At 43.6% G+C, this 18508-nt stretch overlaps 1 protein-coding gene across 1 annotated transcript; it reads right to left on the bottom strand.

Moving 5' to 3' along the window:
• Positions 1–3002: 3002 nt before the first annotated feature.
• On the bottom strand, positions 3003–18224 carry LOC115196356 (adhesion G-protein coupled receptor G7-like). The gene is made up of 16 exons (XM_029757121.1): positions 17593–18224; positions 14889–15233; positions 14148–14234; positions 13922–14031; positions 13338–13481; positions 13134–13219; positions 12860–12993; positions 12356–12469; positions 11894–12063; positions 7661–7813; positions 5689–5801; positions 5112–5443; positions 4782–4863; positions 4127–4285; positions 3694–3853; positions 3003–3449 (listed from the first exon to the last, which is right to left on the bottom strand). Exons 1-16 carry the CDS (start codon positions 17627–17629, stop codon positions 3246–3248), a joined length of 2430 nt encoding a protein of 809 aa, XP_029612981.1. The 5' UTR covers positions 17630–18224; the 3' UTR covers positions 3003–3245.
• Between the last annotated feature and the right edge of the window lie 284 nt (positions 18225–18508).

Below are 18508 nucleotides of genomic sequence, written 5' to 3'. Positions count from 1 at the left end.
TCCAACCAAGGTGCATGTCCCTAATGAAGGCTCAAAGTCTGAACTGTTTTTAATAATAAAGAACTTATTCCCTATAATAGTGGGCAAAATGTATAGCAGTTCTTTAAGAATGTACCCCTAAATTAGCCTTATGAAAGAATGGTACCTTGAATTCTTGAAATTAGACATACATAAGGAAAAGTGAATATGCTAAAAGGCTTTTCAGAAACATCTCTACCTATCTGCACATTAATGAGAAAGACTGGTGAACAGTTTGGATGGGCGTTCCACTGCCATAATAAATCCCCCTTTAGAGGAAGAGTTTGGCGCCACCACATGGCAGTTGAAGGTAGACACAGAGGCTGCGTCAAAATCAAATGGAATTGTATTTGTGTAGACTAACAGTGAAATACTTACTTATCAGTACCGGTACGTGGGGAAAATCACTGGTGAAGCCGCCCGCCCCCCAACAAAAGAAATCCATATTTCAACATGTGTTGTGATAATTGCTTGTTTGCTCTATAACATGTTAATTAATTTGCTTTGCGACCGTGATATATAGGCATAAAGGCCGAGACAAGACAACGTGGCAGAATAAATTCAACCACACCTTTGTTTTATCACAAAACCGTATAGCTCTGTCCAATGGAAGTCCACAAAGCATATTGCGTGTACAGTAACAGACAGTTACATGACCTGCAGCATGGCCAAGCAAGTTAATGTTTCCGACATTTTCGGACCACAGAGAGTTATCACAAGTCGCAAAGAAAACAGGAGCTGCCGCCTGAGTGGCACAGTGGTCAAAGGCACTGCATTGCAGTGTTAGCGGTGCCACTAGAGATTCTGGGTTCAAGTCCAGGCTCTGTTGCAGCCGGCTGTGACGGAGCACAATTGGCCCAGCATCGTCCGGGTTAGGGGAGGGTTTGGCCGGCAGGGATGTCCTTGTGTGGCTGGCCGGGCGCAGTGCACGCTGACACAGTCGCCAGGTGCACGGTGTTTCCTCCGACACGTTGGTGTGGCTGGCTTCCGGGTTAAATGGGCATTGTGTCAAAAAGCAGTGCGGCTTGGCTGTGTTGTTTTTCGGAGGAAGCACAGCTCTCGGCCTTCGCCTCTCCTGAGTCCGTAAGGGAGTTGCAGCGATGACATAAAACTGTGACTACCAAATGGATACCACGAAATTGGGGAGAAAAAAGGGGTAACAATTTAAAACAGGCGCTGCCTCCACTATTCCAGCAAAACTTCAACATTTGAACATCATCAAATCACCTCTACTGAGTCTAATACACTGTCAACTAAAATATACCAAAAACAATTTAATCCAATCAATGTAAGCTAAATATGCTGTAGCTGCCAATAGTTCTGATTTCTGTGTGAGTAAAAGTAGAAAAACATGTTGACTCACCCTAACGGTTACTCGGTTACTCACCCTAACGGTTACTCACCCTAACGGTTACTTGTAGAGAAATACATTTTTTGCTGTCCTAGGCTACCTGGCTTCCATTCGTGGGCAACATTAGCTAGTTAACATTAGCCTTCTACATCTAGCTACATATTGAACTTCCATCCTCAGGCTATAGGCACACCAATGTATGTATTAATGGTTGGATCAGAATCGCCATTATAATCATTGGCTAGTACGGAGAATTAAATAAAAGCACAAGGCCAAATCCCTATCTCCATCCATGGCTAATTTAGGAAAGGGACAATTTTAGCTAGCTAGCCACGGGAGGACAACAACACAACGAGAAGCAACAATTCAAGTTTTTCCGTGAATGACGTATGCTCTCAATGGGACTTGATAGGAGTGACGCCAAAATCCGAGCTGGTTTTGCTTGACACTTTTTTTTGGTGAGCCAGGACCACTCACAGTTGAGTTCGCTTAGCTCAACGCTAATTGTTTTATACTTTTTTTATCAAGGGAGGCCAGATGCACGCTGGATTCACTTGCCTTCAATGCTACGGGCATCAACAACGTCGTACTCGTTTGGACCAGACATATTGAGATAGATGGCCTACACGTAGAGAGACAGAGGGCGCTGTTTTGCTCGCTAGGATGCTTTCTCCTGTGAGATAATTGTTTTTATTTTGGGGGGAAGCCTGGCATCCCTTGGCATCCATGAATACAAAATAGTGATAGAAGGAATAAATGCACAGTGTCATGCATACTTCAATTATTTGAGACTTACTAATGGTGTGAATGTGCTACACTACTGGGTCCTTAAGGAGATATACTAACTGTCATATATAGTGACAATATCATTGCCTGTTGAGGTAGAGAAAAAACAAATCATATGTAAATAAGAATTAGTATAAACTGTACATCAGACTTTGTTTGAGCAGCACAACACAGATATACAGTACAGTTTGAGCATCATAATTCCTGGTGACAACATCACCCCTTGAGATCACAGCCACATTACCATCAACATCAACTCTCCATAATATAATACCAGTCATCCTTTATTGTAATCTTGTTTAGTTTAGGCTAGTATCGATTGGATACACCACAGACGAATCCGGCCCACGAGCCCATTCAATCTGGCCCAGAATAATTTATGTTATCTTCTGATTTTTTAAATTATTATCTCAAACGACATTGAAATGTCTCAAAACAAATCTAAACTGGGTTGAAATGATAATGGACCTACATTTATAGTCTCTTCACTCTGTCCAGCCTGATAAAAGTCAAACAAAACCTAGACAGCTAGGGAGCATGGACAATTCTAAAAGCGTTGGATAGAGGACTATTTTTAGCAAATGTTGACTGCGAGGAAGTATAATATCTTAAATACAACGTGTGTCATCGCTGTCGGTTCACCTGACAGGTACTCTCCAACCTGAGTCTTCTGTGAGCCGGATGGCACTGCAATCGCTACTCCTTCCTTCAAGGAATCACCTTTATTCACCAAATACAGACCGAACGTGGCCCGCAGGGAAAATTATGTAATTTGATGCCCCTAAGCTGCACTGTTTAAAGCTATTTTCTGAGATAGTGTTTTTTCTCACAAAAAAATATTGAACAGTTTCAAAGAGAATAATCAGTTTTATTCAAAACAGTTATGTTTTTTTTAAAAAAAAACATACATTATGGATATACAGTATTTACAAAAATGTGCATAGCCAAAAAATCCTTGGACAACAATTTCTGAGGGAATTCACAGTAACAATACATTGATACAAAATGGTGTGTATTATACTGTATATTATATGACAATAGTGGAGGTATACAAAACATTTTACAACAGGTTGAACCTGCAGCCCATCAGTTAGATGTCTGTGGAACAAGGTGGAAATGACACAGTGTCCTGCTGTGTGTATGATTCTACTTGATCACTGTGCTTTCCTCGCCATAGACTGAACTTCCTAGTGGGATGCAGGATCCCAACACTAGAGATAGATTTCAAAGCATCTGCCATCATTTTCTTGACAATTGATGTTTTTGCTGTGAACAGAATGAAAATCTGCAAGCCCTGTGGAGCGAAAGCAAAAACAAAGACATTATCAAGTATTTTCAAGAACACACAAGGACAAACAAAAGGTAGCGTTTCCATAAAGACCAGCTCAATTTATTTATGTTTAGTAGGTGTCTAATTTTCAATCATGTCTGGATTCTGTGGTACAATAGTACACTAGTATTTATAGTTTACATTTTAGTCATTTAGCAGACGCTCTTATCCAGAGTGACTTACAGTAGTGAGTGCATACATTTACTACCTGAGTGGTGGTGAGTACACAGAAGGAGATGTTGAGTATGGTGTGTGAAGTCTCGTTCTGTGTAATGAGCAACAGATAGCCCAGGATCCAGGAGAGACCGAGCACCACAGCCAGAGAGAAGCTACTGAGGAACTTCTTCTTCATCGATGTGTGTCTTGTACTGGGAAACATAACCAACATACTTAGATTGCTGTAATATACTGCTGTAATGCTGTTGTAAAATAACATTTGGCTTCCAATGGGTGAGTGGGTTAGAGCGTGGTGCTCATTACAATTGTGATTTGGTTTCTAATGACTAATAATAAATAAATATTTTCTAATAGCCTTTTCATTGAAAGACAATTTACACTTTAACAAGCTTGTTGGCAGGCATTTAATTCAAGACTGATCTTTGTGACTCCAATTTTCTACTTTGTGCCCCCATTAATGTTACCTGGTTAAATGTGGGTTGGTCTTGCCTGTTGTAACTACAAAACATGCCAACACCACCGTGTTGAAGATAAGCATGAACGCCACAGGGATCAGAAACCCCCAAAACATTGGCAGCTTGAAGTCAAAGTTGCCCTTTGAATCGAGGGCAGCAAGCCAGCAACTGCGAGGTAAAATGAATGAATTAGAGAGTGGGACTATGTGACAGACAAAACAGGATGCCAGCGATTTGAATAATGTGGTATAAAGTAAACATGGTGGGTGGCATAAGTAAACAAGAAACCTTTCAACACAATGGATCGTTCTTTTTGTTTTTTACAACTTTTGTAATTTCTCTTTACCGTCGTTAAAAGAATGCAATAAGATCATTGATAGGGAAAAGCTTTTACAGTATTAGTTATAACATTTTATACAGCAATTGCCCCACATTGATATTGGTAGTACAGTACAATTCAGTACAGTTCATGTGAGAGATATCATCAGCTCCAGCTCGTGGCTTCAGCCAATCAGACTGTCCCCATGTACCCCACACACTGCCCATGCAGTGGTTCACAAACCAATAAATGCGTTGAGCCGGGTCGCTCTCTTTCAAGTACAGCATAGTATAGTACAGTACAATACAGTACAGCGAAAGTAGTACAGTAGTAGTATTGACTCACAATTCCTCCTGCCTGTAACCCAGTGGATCATCCACTCTGTAACTAATTCCTAAGGTGAGAGCCACCACAACCGCAGGCAGTCCTAAAAGACAGAGAATGATGTTGTTATTTCCTGGTAGATTTGCATGCAGCCAAATACAGAGTATATACACTACACATACATCTTCTAAAGACAACATCACTATACAAGTTGCTTTTAAGTTCTATTTCAGGCTTATTTGAACCTGAACATGTCACTGAGCATTAGTTTTGGTTAAAGGAGCCCAGGGCTAATGCCAGCCATAGCTTCTGAAACTACTAAATACTTTATGTTTCTCCATGCTGTCCTACCCCATCCGATGGCCACGGTATAGGCTGTGAAGTGTGACGGGCTGGTGGCCAGGCTGTTTCTGATCATCAGGAAGACATGTGTGGCGTACAGCGTGTTCCAGGTGAACGTCCCCAACAGCAAGTACTGCAACAGGACCGCCACTGCAGTACAAGGCCCTCTGTCCCGCTCTGTGTGTGTGTCGGACGGGGGGAGAATGTTGTCCTTCTGTATTTCAGGTCTGTCCAGCTGTTTATGAGGGTTGTCCACTCCCAACATGAAGAGGAGGGTGAAGATCAGGAGACACACGCAGACGCTCACTAAGAGGATCGTTGGGTTGGATTTGCGTGATTTCCTGGGGATAGGTGATAGACAACACTATGTTAGGGAAGTTATATGTGCAGCTATGAATGTGTTGGTTCTTTAATAGTGGGTTTTATATTGGTTTCACCTATCAAGCCTTGTTGGATCAGACAAAGTGCTTCTTTACACTATTGATCGTTCTGAATTGGGTCTGGAACCCTGTAGGATCTTACTGGGTAACGATCTGGAATGTTATTGTATATTTTGAATTGGTTCTGGAACCCTGTAGGATCTTACCTGGTCACGATCTGGAACGTTATTGTTAAACTCAACCCTATGATGGACATGGAGCATCCCAATATGGTGATCCAGTTTAGCGCTTCAGCGTATATAAAATCCTTCCTGTACAACTGCAGAAAGAAAATAAAAAAATACATTTCAACACTAAGTTTGTCACAGTCAGAAATATTTGTTGACGATAGGCCTATGACATTGGCCTATGTCTCATCCTGCGCTGCGCAGAATATCAGATCTCAGCAACGATTGGAGACATCCCCATGGCTTAGGCTACCACATCCTTATGATTGCAAGTATATTTTTTCATAAGCGCAACGTGACTGCAAGAGACAGGTTTTAATGTCTGACTGAAATACTGGACAAATCAAACAAAATTCTAAATTGGTGGTGGTGTTTGAATTTGTTGATAAAATGTGGGATGTGATTGTTTGGTTGCGGGACAAGGTCCGGGACATGTGGTCACCCTATTCCCATGGTGAATGGCTAGGCCCACTACTGTATGAAACCACTGTCATGACGTTGGCCTGTGGGTAAGGTTTATGACCCCCCATAAATACCTTTCTCCCTTCCCCTCTCTCTCTGACTCTACTGAAGGGCTCTCGAATAGCCCTTGTTAAACATAGAGAGTCTGGGAACATCAAACAAGTGTGGGGAAAGGAACCATATTTCGGTAATAGAACCAGTTGGAAATATGCGTTGGTACGTAATGAGTATGGATGTCAGTTCGGTTGTCATCTGAGACATTATGACTGATGACAGGACGACATAAACTGTACCTGGGAAAGTCTACACATTCTAGTTATCAGATTCACATGGAATTCAGATCATTTCAGATATATTACCGCCACAATCAATATGGTGAAAACAAGTTGTGGGGAGGCAGAGGCACAGAAACTCACATCAATATCTTTCTCTGATAACACTGTGAAACTAAGAAATGATGCTATAGCTAGCAATCAATAGGAAACTAACTGAACCACTAAAAAACTCCCCAGCTTTCCAAATGGATGTTAGTTGTGAGGGCCGAGATGCCCGTTCATTTACTTTTGTTCACTACATGTCGGGGATGCTATTCACAAGGACATATTGTTCTGTCTCACGATTCAAGCATGAAACTGCACAGAGGATCAGCTGCATGGCTATATTGCCGAAAAACAGATTCCATGAGATCGAATGGTGGACCAAAAAACCCAGACTTCGTTGACTTTCTGTGTAATGAAAAAAAAATGTGTCTCCTTGCCTATGTAAATAACATATTTGGGAAACTGAGTGCAAGCATGCAGGGAAAATACAAAAACATTCTACAGATGAGTGACCGAATCAGTGCATTCAGAGAAAATATTTCTTATTGGAGAGAAATCTGTTTGACTGTGATCCTGCCTCAGTTGACATGCCGGTAAGTGAAATCGAAATTAGATTGTGCCGTCATATGACCGAATTCTGCAGATAAAGCATTTTGGTTCCTGACTCAAAGTGAATAAATACCCTGCCGTCTCCCTCTGAGTATTAAAACTCATGGTACCCCTTGACAGCTCATATCTGTGTGAGGCTGGATTTAGTGCATATCGATCCAGGTTGGAAGTGACAGCAGAGATGAGGTGAACACTGGGAACCACACCACCTGATTTTGAGAACCTCTGACACGACATGCATCATGTCTCTTGAGATAAGAGACTTTATGTCAGACCAATTTACATTGACTGTCATAGTCCCACATTAAATGTATGTGATGGTGAGTTGAGAAAACAATCAGAAATACTGTTAGAATATTTTGCAATTGACTTCCATAGCACCATAGACACAAATAAAAAAGTTAACATTGGCTCTTAATTACAAAAAGAAATTCACAATGGTTGGGGTCACAGGAACTTTCCGATATCAAAATGGGATCATGTTTCAAAAAAGTTTGGAAACCCCTCCATAGGTCAGAGTGTCATCAGTAAAAGGGAGATGAAGGCAGCTAGCTACTCACCATCAGCACAGCGAAGTTAGTGGTGTGATTACAGAAACATCGCAGGCCGTCTTCTGAGTGGTTGACTTTGGAGCAGCCATAGGTGCTCCAGTCTTTCAACGTGTAGTTCCATGACACGCAGGCAAAGTCATAGAGGGAGGCATTGGGAACAGCCTGAGAAGTGAGAACAGAAACAAACTCACTGTAAATCCTTCAGCAAAAGACGTGCATTCACAGTATTCCTCATTTAAAAAGATGTATAAAGTCAATTGTGAAGTATGAAAGGTCATCACGCAAATGTGGAAAGAAGAAGTTTCAATTATGATAGATCATATTATATACAATGCAATATATGCTTTCTTGTTCTTAATGGCGGATAAGCCATTAGTCACCTTAATTATCAATCAAGTACAAGGGAGGAACAAAAATCCACAGCCACTTGGCCCTCTGTGGAATGAGTTTAACACATGACTTACAGTTGACTTTTTCCACATTTTGTTATGTTTCAGCCTTAGTCTAAAATTGACTTTTTTTAAATCCTCAGCAATCTACACAAAATAACCCATAATGACAAAGCATAAACAGGTTTTAAGAAATGTTTGTAAATATATAACATTTTTAAAACTGAAATACTGTCACGCCCTGACCGTAGAGAGCCCTTGGTTCTCTATGGTATAGTAGGCCAGGGCGTGACTAGGGGGTGTTCTAGGTTTATTATTTCTATGTTGGTGTGCTTGGTATGGTTCCCAATTAGAGAAAGCTGGTAATCATTGCCTCTAATTGGGGATCATATTTAGGCAGCCATTTCCCCACTGTGTTTTGTGCGATCTTGTTTTGAGTTAGTGCATGTCGCATCTCTGATGTCACGGTTCGTTGATTTTTTTATTCTTTTGTTTGGAAGTTTCGCTTAAATAAATATGTGGAACCCAGATCACACTGCGCTTTGGTCCGAGTATGCTTTCAACAACGACCGTGACAGAAGATCCCACCACAACAGGACCAAGCAGCGTGTCCAGGAGGAGAAGGTATCCTGGACTTGGGAGGAGATCTTGGATTGGAAGGGATCCTGGACTTGGGAGGAAATCCTGGCAGGACAGGATCACCTTCCTTGGCGGCAGACGCAAGGAGAGAAGGGAGGACAGCGATGACACCGGGGTTCGTGGCCACAAGGGGGGGGGGGGGCACACGGGTGAGCCAGTGACAACCTGGGAGGAGATAGAGGTGATCAGTCGACCCAAGGAGAGTACCAGAGCCCGCCTGGGAGTCGATGGAACAGTCCGAGGAGGGATACTGGAGAATGGAGTTGGCTAGGAGTATGCGGCAATGCAGGCGTCAGTAGGAGAGTGTCACCAGTCCGGTGCAACTTGTGCCGATCCCACGCATCAGGCCTCCAGTGCGCCTCCCCAGTCCGGGACGTCCTGTGTCTCCTCCTCGCACTCGCCCTGAAGTGCGTGTTCCCAGTCTGGTGCGTCCTGTGCCAGCTCCCCGCACTCGCCGTGCGAGTGTGTCATTGTTCCGGTACAATTTGTGCCGGCTCTACGCACCAGGTCTCCAGTGCGCCTCCACAGCCCAGTACATCCTGTGCCAGCTCCTCGCACTCGCCCTGAAGTGCGTGTCACCAGTCCGGTGCCATCTGTACCGGCTCCACGCACTAGGCTTCCAGTGCGCCTTCCCAGTCCGGTACATCTTGTGCCTGCTCCTTGCACTCTCCCTGAAGTGCGTGTCACCAGTCCGGTGCCACCTGTGCCGGCTCCACGCACCAGGCTTTCGGCAACGGTTCCCAGTCCGGAACCTCCTGCGACGGTTCCCAGTCCGGAACCTCCTGCGACGGTCCACAGTCCAGAACCTCCTGCGACGGTCCACAGTCCAGAACCTCCTGCGACGGTAAACAGTCCGGAACCTCCTACGACGGTCCACAGTCTGAAACCTCCTACGACGGTCCACAGGAGCCTCCCTCTGCGCCGGTGCCCAGTCATGGCACGGCGTCCAGTCCCGCTCCAGGGCAGGAGCCTCCCTCTACGCCGGTGCCCAGTCCAGGCACAGCGTCCAATCCAGCTCCAAGGCCGGAGCCCTCCTCTGCGCCGGTGCCCAATCCAGGCATGGTGCCCAGTCCTGCTCCATAGCAGGAGTCTCCCTCTGCACCGGTGCCCAGTCCGGGTACGGTGTCCAGTCCAGCTCCATGGCCGGAGCCTACCTCTGCATTGATGTCCAGTCCGGGCACGGCGTCCAGTCCCGCTCCAAGGCCAGAACCTTCCTCTGCGCTGGTGCCCAGTCCAGGCACGGCGTCCAGCCCAGCTCCATGGCCGGAGTCCTCCTTTGCGCCGGTGCCCAGTCCAGGCACGGCGTCCAACCCAGCTCCATGGCCGGAGCCCTCCTTTGCGCCGATGCCCAGTCCAGGCACGGCGTTCAGCCCAGCGCCATGGCTGGATCCGGGGTCTGGGCGGGGGCTACAACCTGCACCGGAGCCGCCACCGACACTAATCACCCCCCCTACCCTCCCCAGTTGGTTTCAGGTTTTGCGGCCGGAGTCCGCACCTTTGGGGGGGTACTGTCACGCCCTTGGTTCTCCATGGTATAGTAGGTCAGGGCGTGACTAGGGGGTGTTCTAGGTTTATTATTTCTATGTTGGTGTGCTTGGTATGGTTCCCAATTAGAGAAAGCTGGTAAATCGTTGCCTCTAATTGGGGATCATATTTAGGCAGCCATTTCCCCACTGTGTTTTGTGGGATCTTGTTTTGAGTTAGTGCATGTGGCACCTCTGATGTCACGGTTCGTTGTTTGTTTCTTTTGTTCTGAAGTTTCGCTTAAATAAATATGTGGAACCCAGATCACGCTGTGCTTTGGTCCGAGTACGCTTTCAATGATGATCGTGACAAATTCCTTATTTACATAACTATTCAGACCCTTTGCTATGAGACTCGAAATTGAGCTCAGGTGCATCCTGTTTCCATTGATAATCCTTGAGATGTTCTTACAACTTGATTGGAGTCCATGTGTGGTAAATTCACTTTATTGAACATGATTTGGAAAGGACGCGGTCTCACAGTTGACAGTGCATGTCAGATCAAAAACCAAGCTATGAGGTTGAAGGAATTGTCCGTAGAGCTCCGAGACAGGATTGTGTTGAGGCACAGATCTGGGGAAGGGTTCCAAAAGAATTCTGCAGCGTTGAAGGATCTTCCTAGAGCTGGCCTCCCGGCCAAACTAAGCAATCGAGGGAGAAGGGCCTTGGTCAGGGAGGTGACCAAGTACCAGATGGTCACTCTGACAGAGCGCCAGAGTTCCTCTGTAAAGATGAGAGAACCTTCCAGAAGGACAACCATCTCTGCAGCACTCCACCAATCAGGCATTTATGGTAGAGTGGCCAAATGGAAGCCACTCCTCAGTAAAAAGCACATGACAGCCCGCTTGGCGTTTGACAAAAGTCACCTAAAGGACTCAGACCATGAGAAACTAGATTATCTGGTCTGATGAAACTAAGATTGAACTCTTTGGCCTGAATGCCAAGCGTCACGTCTGGAGGAAACCTGCCACCATGCCTACGGTGAAGCATGGTGGTGGCAGCATCATGCTGTGGGGATGTTTTTCAGTGGTAGGGGCTAGGAGACTAGTCAGGATTGAGGGAAAGTTGAACGGAGCAAAGTACAAAGATAGCCTTGATGAAAACCTGCTCCAGAGCACTCAGGACCTCAGATTGGGGCAAAGCTTCAAATTCCAACAGGACAATGACCCTAAGCACACAGCCAAGACAATGCCGGAGTGGCTTCGGGACAAGTCTCTGAATGTCCTTGAGTGGCCCAGCCAGAGCCTGGACTTGAATCCGATCGAACATCTTTGGAGAGACCTGAAAATAGCTGTGCAGCGATGCTCCCCGTCCAACCTGACAGAGCTTGAGAGGATTTGCAGAGAAGAATGGCTGTATTCGCTGCCAAAGATGCTTCAACAAAGTACTGAGTAAAGGGTCTGAATACTTATGTAAATGTAATATCAGTTTTTTATTTTTAATACATTTACAAACATTTCTAAGGACCTGTTTTTGCTCTGTCATTATGGGGTATTGTGTGTACGTAGATTGATGAGGTAAAATAGCTATTTAATACATTTTTGAATAAGGGTGTAACGTAACAAAATGTGGAAAAAGTGAAAGGGTCTGAATACTTTCCAAATGCACTGAAGATAATGGACAACTTCCCATTATATTTCGCAGATAAATTTGGACCACGATGCGTTTACTTATTCCAAGATAAATCTTACTGTGGGCTTGAAGAGCATCTCAACATGTAACCCAGACACTTGTCCCAGGTTAGCAGAGATGACCCTTCTGCTGGTCCCTGAAGAAGCACTGAAAGCCCTGGACCTGAAGAACCGGTCGTTTTGGTAGAGCACAAAACCAATGGAGTGGTATGTGTTTTTACTATGCAAAACTGAGTGGAGTGAAATTGAATGAGAGGGTAGAGGGAGAGAGAGAGAGATTGTTGTTCATATCAGGACTTTATATACATGAGTAGCTTGACCTTGCCTTGTAGAACTATCATGGAAGCCTAATTATTTCTCAATAGTTTACCTATCCATATGTCATGTGACTCATCTTTATTGGACGATCTAAATATTTGGCATTGCTGACCTGATTTTGGTGACCACAAAGAGCAGTTAAGCGCTCTATAAAGAAATTGAATCTTGAGGTTATACACTGTTTGTATACCAACATTTACTCACCTGGTGGGAATTTGATAACAATCTGGACATCGGTAACACCTCCTTTGTCAGCTATCAGTTCAGTGGTGTTGGTGTTGAGATGAATTCTGTTGGCCACAAAATTACCAGATCTTCCTGGAGAAGGAGATGAATTTGATTTAAACAGTTAAAGCAGAACAGTGTTACTTCTTTACCACAGGAGGCTGGTGGCACCTTAATTGGGGAGAATGGGCTCATGGTAACGGCTGGAGCGGAATGGTATCAAACACATCAAACACGTGGTTTCCATGTGTTTTATGCCATTCCATTCGCTCTGTTCCAACCATTACTATGAGCCGTCCTCCCCTCAGCAGCCTCCGCTGTATCTGTTCTAGTCTGTAGTATAACAAATCAAATCCATTCTAAACCTTATTGACAGCAGAGGAGAAACATTTGAAAAATGAGGAGATAGTTTATATCTGTGTTGACAGTCTAATTCTATCACTTTAAATGCCAGTATGTAGGTTCACTAGCAGTCCCACCCACCAGTCAGAGCAGTAAACTGGATCCCTACTGAGTCACTTGGTACTTGGACAGACTGGACTACCAGGTTGGGCTGAACCACCAAGGACACATTATTGTGCTGGTCCAGTGAAAACATCTCCAGGGTCTCTGTGAGGCTGGGAGAGAAACACAGAAAAACATTAGTTTGCATGCACCATGCAGAGGCACACATAAACTCAAACATATGCAGAAATACACACCACCACACATGCACGCTCACACACACACACACACACACACACACACTATCCTGTACTTTTGGACAGCGTCTCTCTCCTGTGTACTCTCCTCATTGGCATTCAGCAGCTGACTGATGGTAGTTACAGCTGCCACTGCGATGTCCTGCAACATGATCAAAACCAGGGGATGACCCTCAAGTGTTCATATCACTGCAGTAACAACCTCACGTTTCTCTCCAGAACATGTCATAGTCACGACTTGATTTCAAAACATCTAATACCTCTGTGATATTTGCAGACTGAAGCAGTGTGTTAGCTATCTGAGCTGCTGTGGTGATGTTGTCAGCTGACAGCCGATCTGGTTGGGAGGTCAGGATCTGAGTACTGAAGGCTAACTGTAGTAAACCAACTGGACTGCTGGAGATCTGAATAGGGAGAGAGAATAATTTTTATTTTAGTATTGTTTTTCAACAGAACATTGTTTAAGTTACAGCAACATGTTGAACTGTGAGTACATTTGGATATTATAATTGCCAGTACTAACTATGTGGCTCAGTTGGTAGAGAATGGCACTTGCAATGCCAGGGTTGTGGGTTCAATTCCCACAGGGGACAAGTATGAAAATGTATGCACTCACTACTATAAGTCACTCTGGATAAGAGCATCTGCTAAATAACTAAATGTAATGTAAAACACAATAAATGCAAAACATTTTTTTTCATCAACTGTTAAGCAGAATAAAGGAACAGAATACATGAGCTGAAGGTAAAAGCCAGTTGTTACTGATCTTCAAACTGTAAGATCCACTCCTCGTAATGGTAACTGACATAAATCAAGATTAAAAAAAATATGCCTATTGACTTACATTTCCTAGAATGTCACTGAGGGTTAATTCCCGCTCTAGCTTGTAAATACGACCAAACACTGGAGATCCAGTGGCATCTGAACATTCTGCTAAGGCTTCTGGTAAACCATCTAGAGGAACCAAGATAGTAAAGATGTTGCGTTACCTAATACAACATTAATTAGGACTGTAACATTCTTGTCATTTTAGGTGAATAAAAGTAACATAACACTGGTTGTCTTCTTACTGTTATAATTTTCAGAATAAGCAGACCAGCCAACCACTGTTCTTGGGAAGGAGAATCCATCCTTCATGGTGGAATTGCAGAAATGCCCTATTGAAGTCAAATGCATTTCAACATGGACCAAATGTATGACTGCAAACATGAAATGCACATTCTGAATGTGAGATCCAAGAAGTAGTGTTGTGGACTGTGAATGGTAGATCCAGGGTTAGGTAGAGTAGTGTAGTATTGTGGAGGAGTCTGAATGGTAGATCCAGGGTTAGGTATAGTAGTGTAGTATTGTGGAGGAGTCTGAATGGTAGATCCAGGGTTAGGTATAGTAGTGTAGTATTGTGGAGGAGTCTGAATGGTAGATCCAGGGTTAGGTATAGTAGTGTAGTATTGTGGAGGAGTCTGAATGGTAGATCCAGGGTTAGGTATAGTAGTGTAGTATTGTAGAGGAGTCTGAATGGTAGATCCAGGGTTAGGTATAGTAGTGTAGTATTGTGGAGGAGTCTGAATGGTAGATCCAGGGTTAGGTATAGTAGTGTAGTATTGTGGAGGAGTCTGAATGGTAGATCCAGGGTTAGGTATAGTGTAGTATTGTGGAGGAGTCTGAATGGTAGATCCAGGGTTAGGTATAGTAGTGTAGTATTGTGGAGGAGTCTGAATGGTAGATCCAGGGTTAGGTAGAGTAGTGTAGTATTGTGGAGGAGTCTGAATGGTAGATCCAGGGTTAGGTATAGTGTGAGTGTGTGGATGTACCCTCTGAACAGGTCTCTCCGGTCCACTCATCAGGACAGATACAGACTCCACTCAGTAGCTCACCACCGTTGATACAGACCAGGGGAGGGATTGTGGTGGTAGAGGTGGTGGTGGAGATGGTGGTAGTGGTAGAGGTGGTTGGAGAGGTGGTGGTGGTTGTGATGGTGGAGGTGGTGGTAGAGGTGGTGGGGAGACTGGTACTGGTGATCGGGATAGAGGTAGGGTAACCAGTAGTTGGATGACCAGTAGTAGTTAGGGTTATAGGGGCAGTAGTAGTTGGGGTAGTTATGTCAATGGTGGTTGGAATGGCAGAGGATGTGGTGAGATTCCCCTGTGATAAAGAGACTTTAAAAAAGATAATTAACTCTGTAAACCACATAAACAAGGAAACATAGTGTCAGTTGCTATAAGCATAAGAGATGATCCATGTTGTTCCAGTTTCATTGTGTCTGCATCAGTGTAGAAATGTTTTCTACTGTACTTTATGAGAGAAATATGTCATTATCACTGCCAATAAATGGTTGACATTTGATAGCAAAGGCTACTCTGTTATCAACTGTATCAGACCTGACAGTAGTCTATTTACAGTCTGTAAACAGCGGATTAACAATAAATCTAAAAAGTGTTTGGATAAAAATAAAGTCTGAAATAATGTCTTCATTGATGCTACTGTATCCCTTGCAGCAAACAGACATAACATCAATCAATAATTGACTATAAATCAAACTTCAAAATTCATAAACCAAACTGTAAAAACAGTTTGGTCATATATTGGCAATAATCATTTGTTAAGATAAATGTATCATACATTTTTGCACATCTGAATTGAAAGCAATTTTCCAACATAATTCTCAATCACAGAAAACTCTTAACACCAGCATCATACACTGAGTATACAAAACATTAGGAACACCTTCCTGATATTGAGTTGCACACCCCACACACTTTCGCCCTCAGAACAGCCTAAATTCGTCAGGGCATGGACTCTACAAGGTGTCAAAAGCGTTCCACAGGGATGCTGTTGACTCCAATGATTCCCACTGTTGTGTCAAGTTGACTGGTTGTCATTTGGGTGGTGAACCATTCTTGAGTCACACGGGAAACTGTTGAGCATGAAAAACCCAGCAGCGTTGCAGTTCTTGACACTAACCGGGGTGCCTGGCACCTACTACCATACCCTGTTCATAGGTACTTAAATATTTTGTCTTGCTCATTCACCCTCTGAATGGCACACATACACAATCCATGTCTCAATTGTCTCAAGGCTTAAAAATCCTTCTTTAACCTGTCTCCTCCCTTTCATCTACACTGATTGAGGTGGATTTAACAAGTGACATCAGTAAGGGATCATAGCTTTCACCTGGATTCACCTGGCCAGTCTACAGTGCCTTCGGAAAGAATTCAGACCCCTTGACTTTTTTTCACATTTTGTTACATTACAGCTTTATTCTAAAATGGTTAAGAAAAAAAAATCCTCAGCAGTCTACCCACAATATCCCAAAATGACAAAGCGAAAACAGGTTTTTAGACATTTTTGCAAATTTATTACAAATGAATAACAGATTAACCTTATTAACATAAGTATTCAGCAACTTTGTTATGAGACTCAAAATTGAGCTCAGGTGCATCTTGTTTCCATTGATCATCATTGAGAAGTTTCTACAACTTGATTGAAGTCCACCTGTAGAAAAATCTATTGATTATTTGGAAAGGCACACACCTGTCTATACAGTGAGGGAAAAAAGTATTTGATCCCCTGCTGATTTTGTACCATGAGGTCGAAGGAATTGTTCGTAGAGCTCCGAGACAGGATTGTGTCTAGGCACAGATCTGGGTGTACCAAAACATTTCTGCAGCATTGACAGTCCCCAAGAACACAGTGGCCTCCATCATTCTTAAATGTAAGAAGTTTGGGACCACCAAGACTCTTCCTAGAGCTGGCTGCCCGGCCAATCTGAGCAATCGGGGGAGAAGGGCCTTGTTCAGGGAGGTGACCAAGAACCAAATTGTCACTCTGACAGAGCTCTAGAGTTCCTCTGTGGAGATGGGAGCACCTTCCAGTAGGACAGCCATCTCTGCAGCACTCGGGCTTTTATGGTAGAGTGGCCAGATCCTTGATGAAAACATGATCCAGAGCATTCAGGACCTCAGATTGGGGTGAAGGTTCACCTTCCAACAGGACAATTACCGTAAGCACACAGCCAGGACAATGCAGGAGTGGCTTCAGGAGAAATCTCTGAATGTCCTTGAGTGGCCCAGGCAGAACCCAGACTTGAACCTGATCGAACATCTCTGGAGAGACCTGAAAATAGCTGTGGAGCAATGCTCCCCATCCAAACTGAATGCGAGAAACTTCCCAAATACAGGGGTACCACGCTTGTAGCATCATACCCAAGAAGACTCGATGCTGTAATCGCTGCCGAAGATGCTTTAACAAAGTACTGAGTAAAGGGTCTGAACACTTATGTAAATGTAATATTTCATTTTTACATTTTTCATAAATTAGCAAAAATGTTTTTGCTTTGTCATTACGGGGTATTGTGTGTAGATTTAATCCATTTAAAACATTTTAGAATAAGGCTGTAACGTAACAAAATGTGGAAAAAGTAAGGGGTCTGAATCTTTTCTGAAAGCACTGTATGTCATGGAAAGAGCATGTGTTCTTAAATCACCCTGAGTGAATCAAATATAGAGCAAGTCTTACCTGTAGCAAAGACAACCATAATCCATAGCTCCTTCATCTCTGCTGTTTACAGGCATGCAGTGTCAGCAGACTGCACATTATTAGGACATCTGTTGGTCTAATGCTGTGCTGCTCTCCACCTGTCACAGAGACTGCAGTGACGTGCAGATACCAGTTAATGATTTACTATTGAAATTAAGGGCGATGTACTGTACATTGGCTCCCACATAACTCACATTGTCAACAGGATCAGTAAAGAACATGACAGACATTCTTTGAAAAGAGATCAGATATGACTGGATGAATAAATTAGATACACATGGATGGATAGTGTGGGACCAGTCAACCAATAGCATTACCCTTCTCTATGCAAAGTATTATTGGTTGCACCTGGGAAGGTACTTTACATGTTTTGGTTAACAGAAACGTTTTTCCACTACAGCATGTGTAAATAGATCTCCTGATTAGAGGGGAATCATTTTTTTAAAAGCAATGGAACTGGGTTGGAGGTCTGGATTAGATTGTGAGGGCACTAGAGGGTAGACTTCTCTAGAACATGGTTTCCGAAACTATCATTTAGAAACAATTGAATTGTTGAGTACTGTCACAGCCAGAAGAGGACTGGCCACCCCTCAGACTGGTTCTTCTCTAGGTTTCTTCCTAGGTTCTGGCCTTTCTAGGGAGTATTTCCTAGCCACCGTGCTGCTACACCTGCATTGCTTGCTGTTTGGGGTTTTAGGCTGGGTTTCTGTACAGCACTTTGAGATATCAGCTGATGTAAGAAGGGCTTTATAAATACATTTGATTTGATTTGATTAAAATGTGCATTGACACCAGCACACAACCATATGAACTCAATCTGACCACTGCTCTTGCCTTCTCTGAACCCTTTCCCTGTTCCTTTACAGTTCTGGATGGCTCCTCTCATTAAGGCCAC

The sequence above is a fragment of the Salmo trutta genome, chromosome 6 (genome assembly GCF_901001165.1).
Source record: "Salmo trutta chromosome 6, fSalTru1.1, whole genome shotgun sequence".
Lineage (NCBI taxonomy): Eukaryota > Metazoa > Chordata > Actinopteri > Salmoniformes > Salmonidae > Salmo > Salmo trutta.
Note: the sequence above shows the minus strand (reverse complement) of the source record. Positions and strands in the feature narration are given on the sequence as shown.

What these genes read in the sequence shown, in the direction of transcription:
- LOC115196356 (XM_029757121.1), bottom strand. Translation starts at nt 17,629, where the DNA reads ATGAAGGAGCTATGGATTATGGTTGTCTTTGCTACAG. An exon ending in GGTTACAGGCAGGAGGAATT is followed by an intron (nt 4,286 to 4,781) that starts GTGAGTCAATAC and finishes TTTACCTCGCAG; the next exon opens with TTGCTGGCTTGCTGCCCTCG. An exon ending in ACCAACCCACATTTAACCAG is followed by an intron (nt 3,854 to 4,126) that starts GTAACATTAATG and finishes TATGTTTCCCAG; the next exon opens with TACAAGACACACATCGATGA.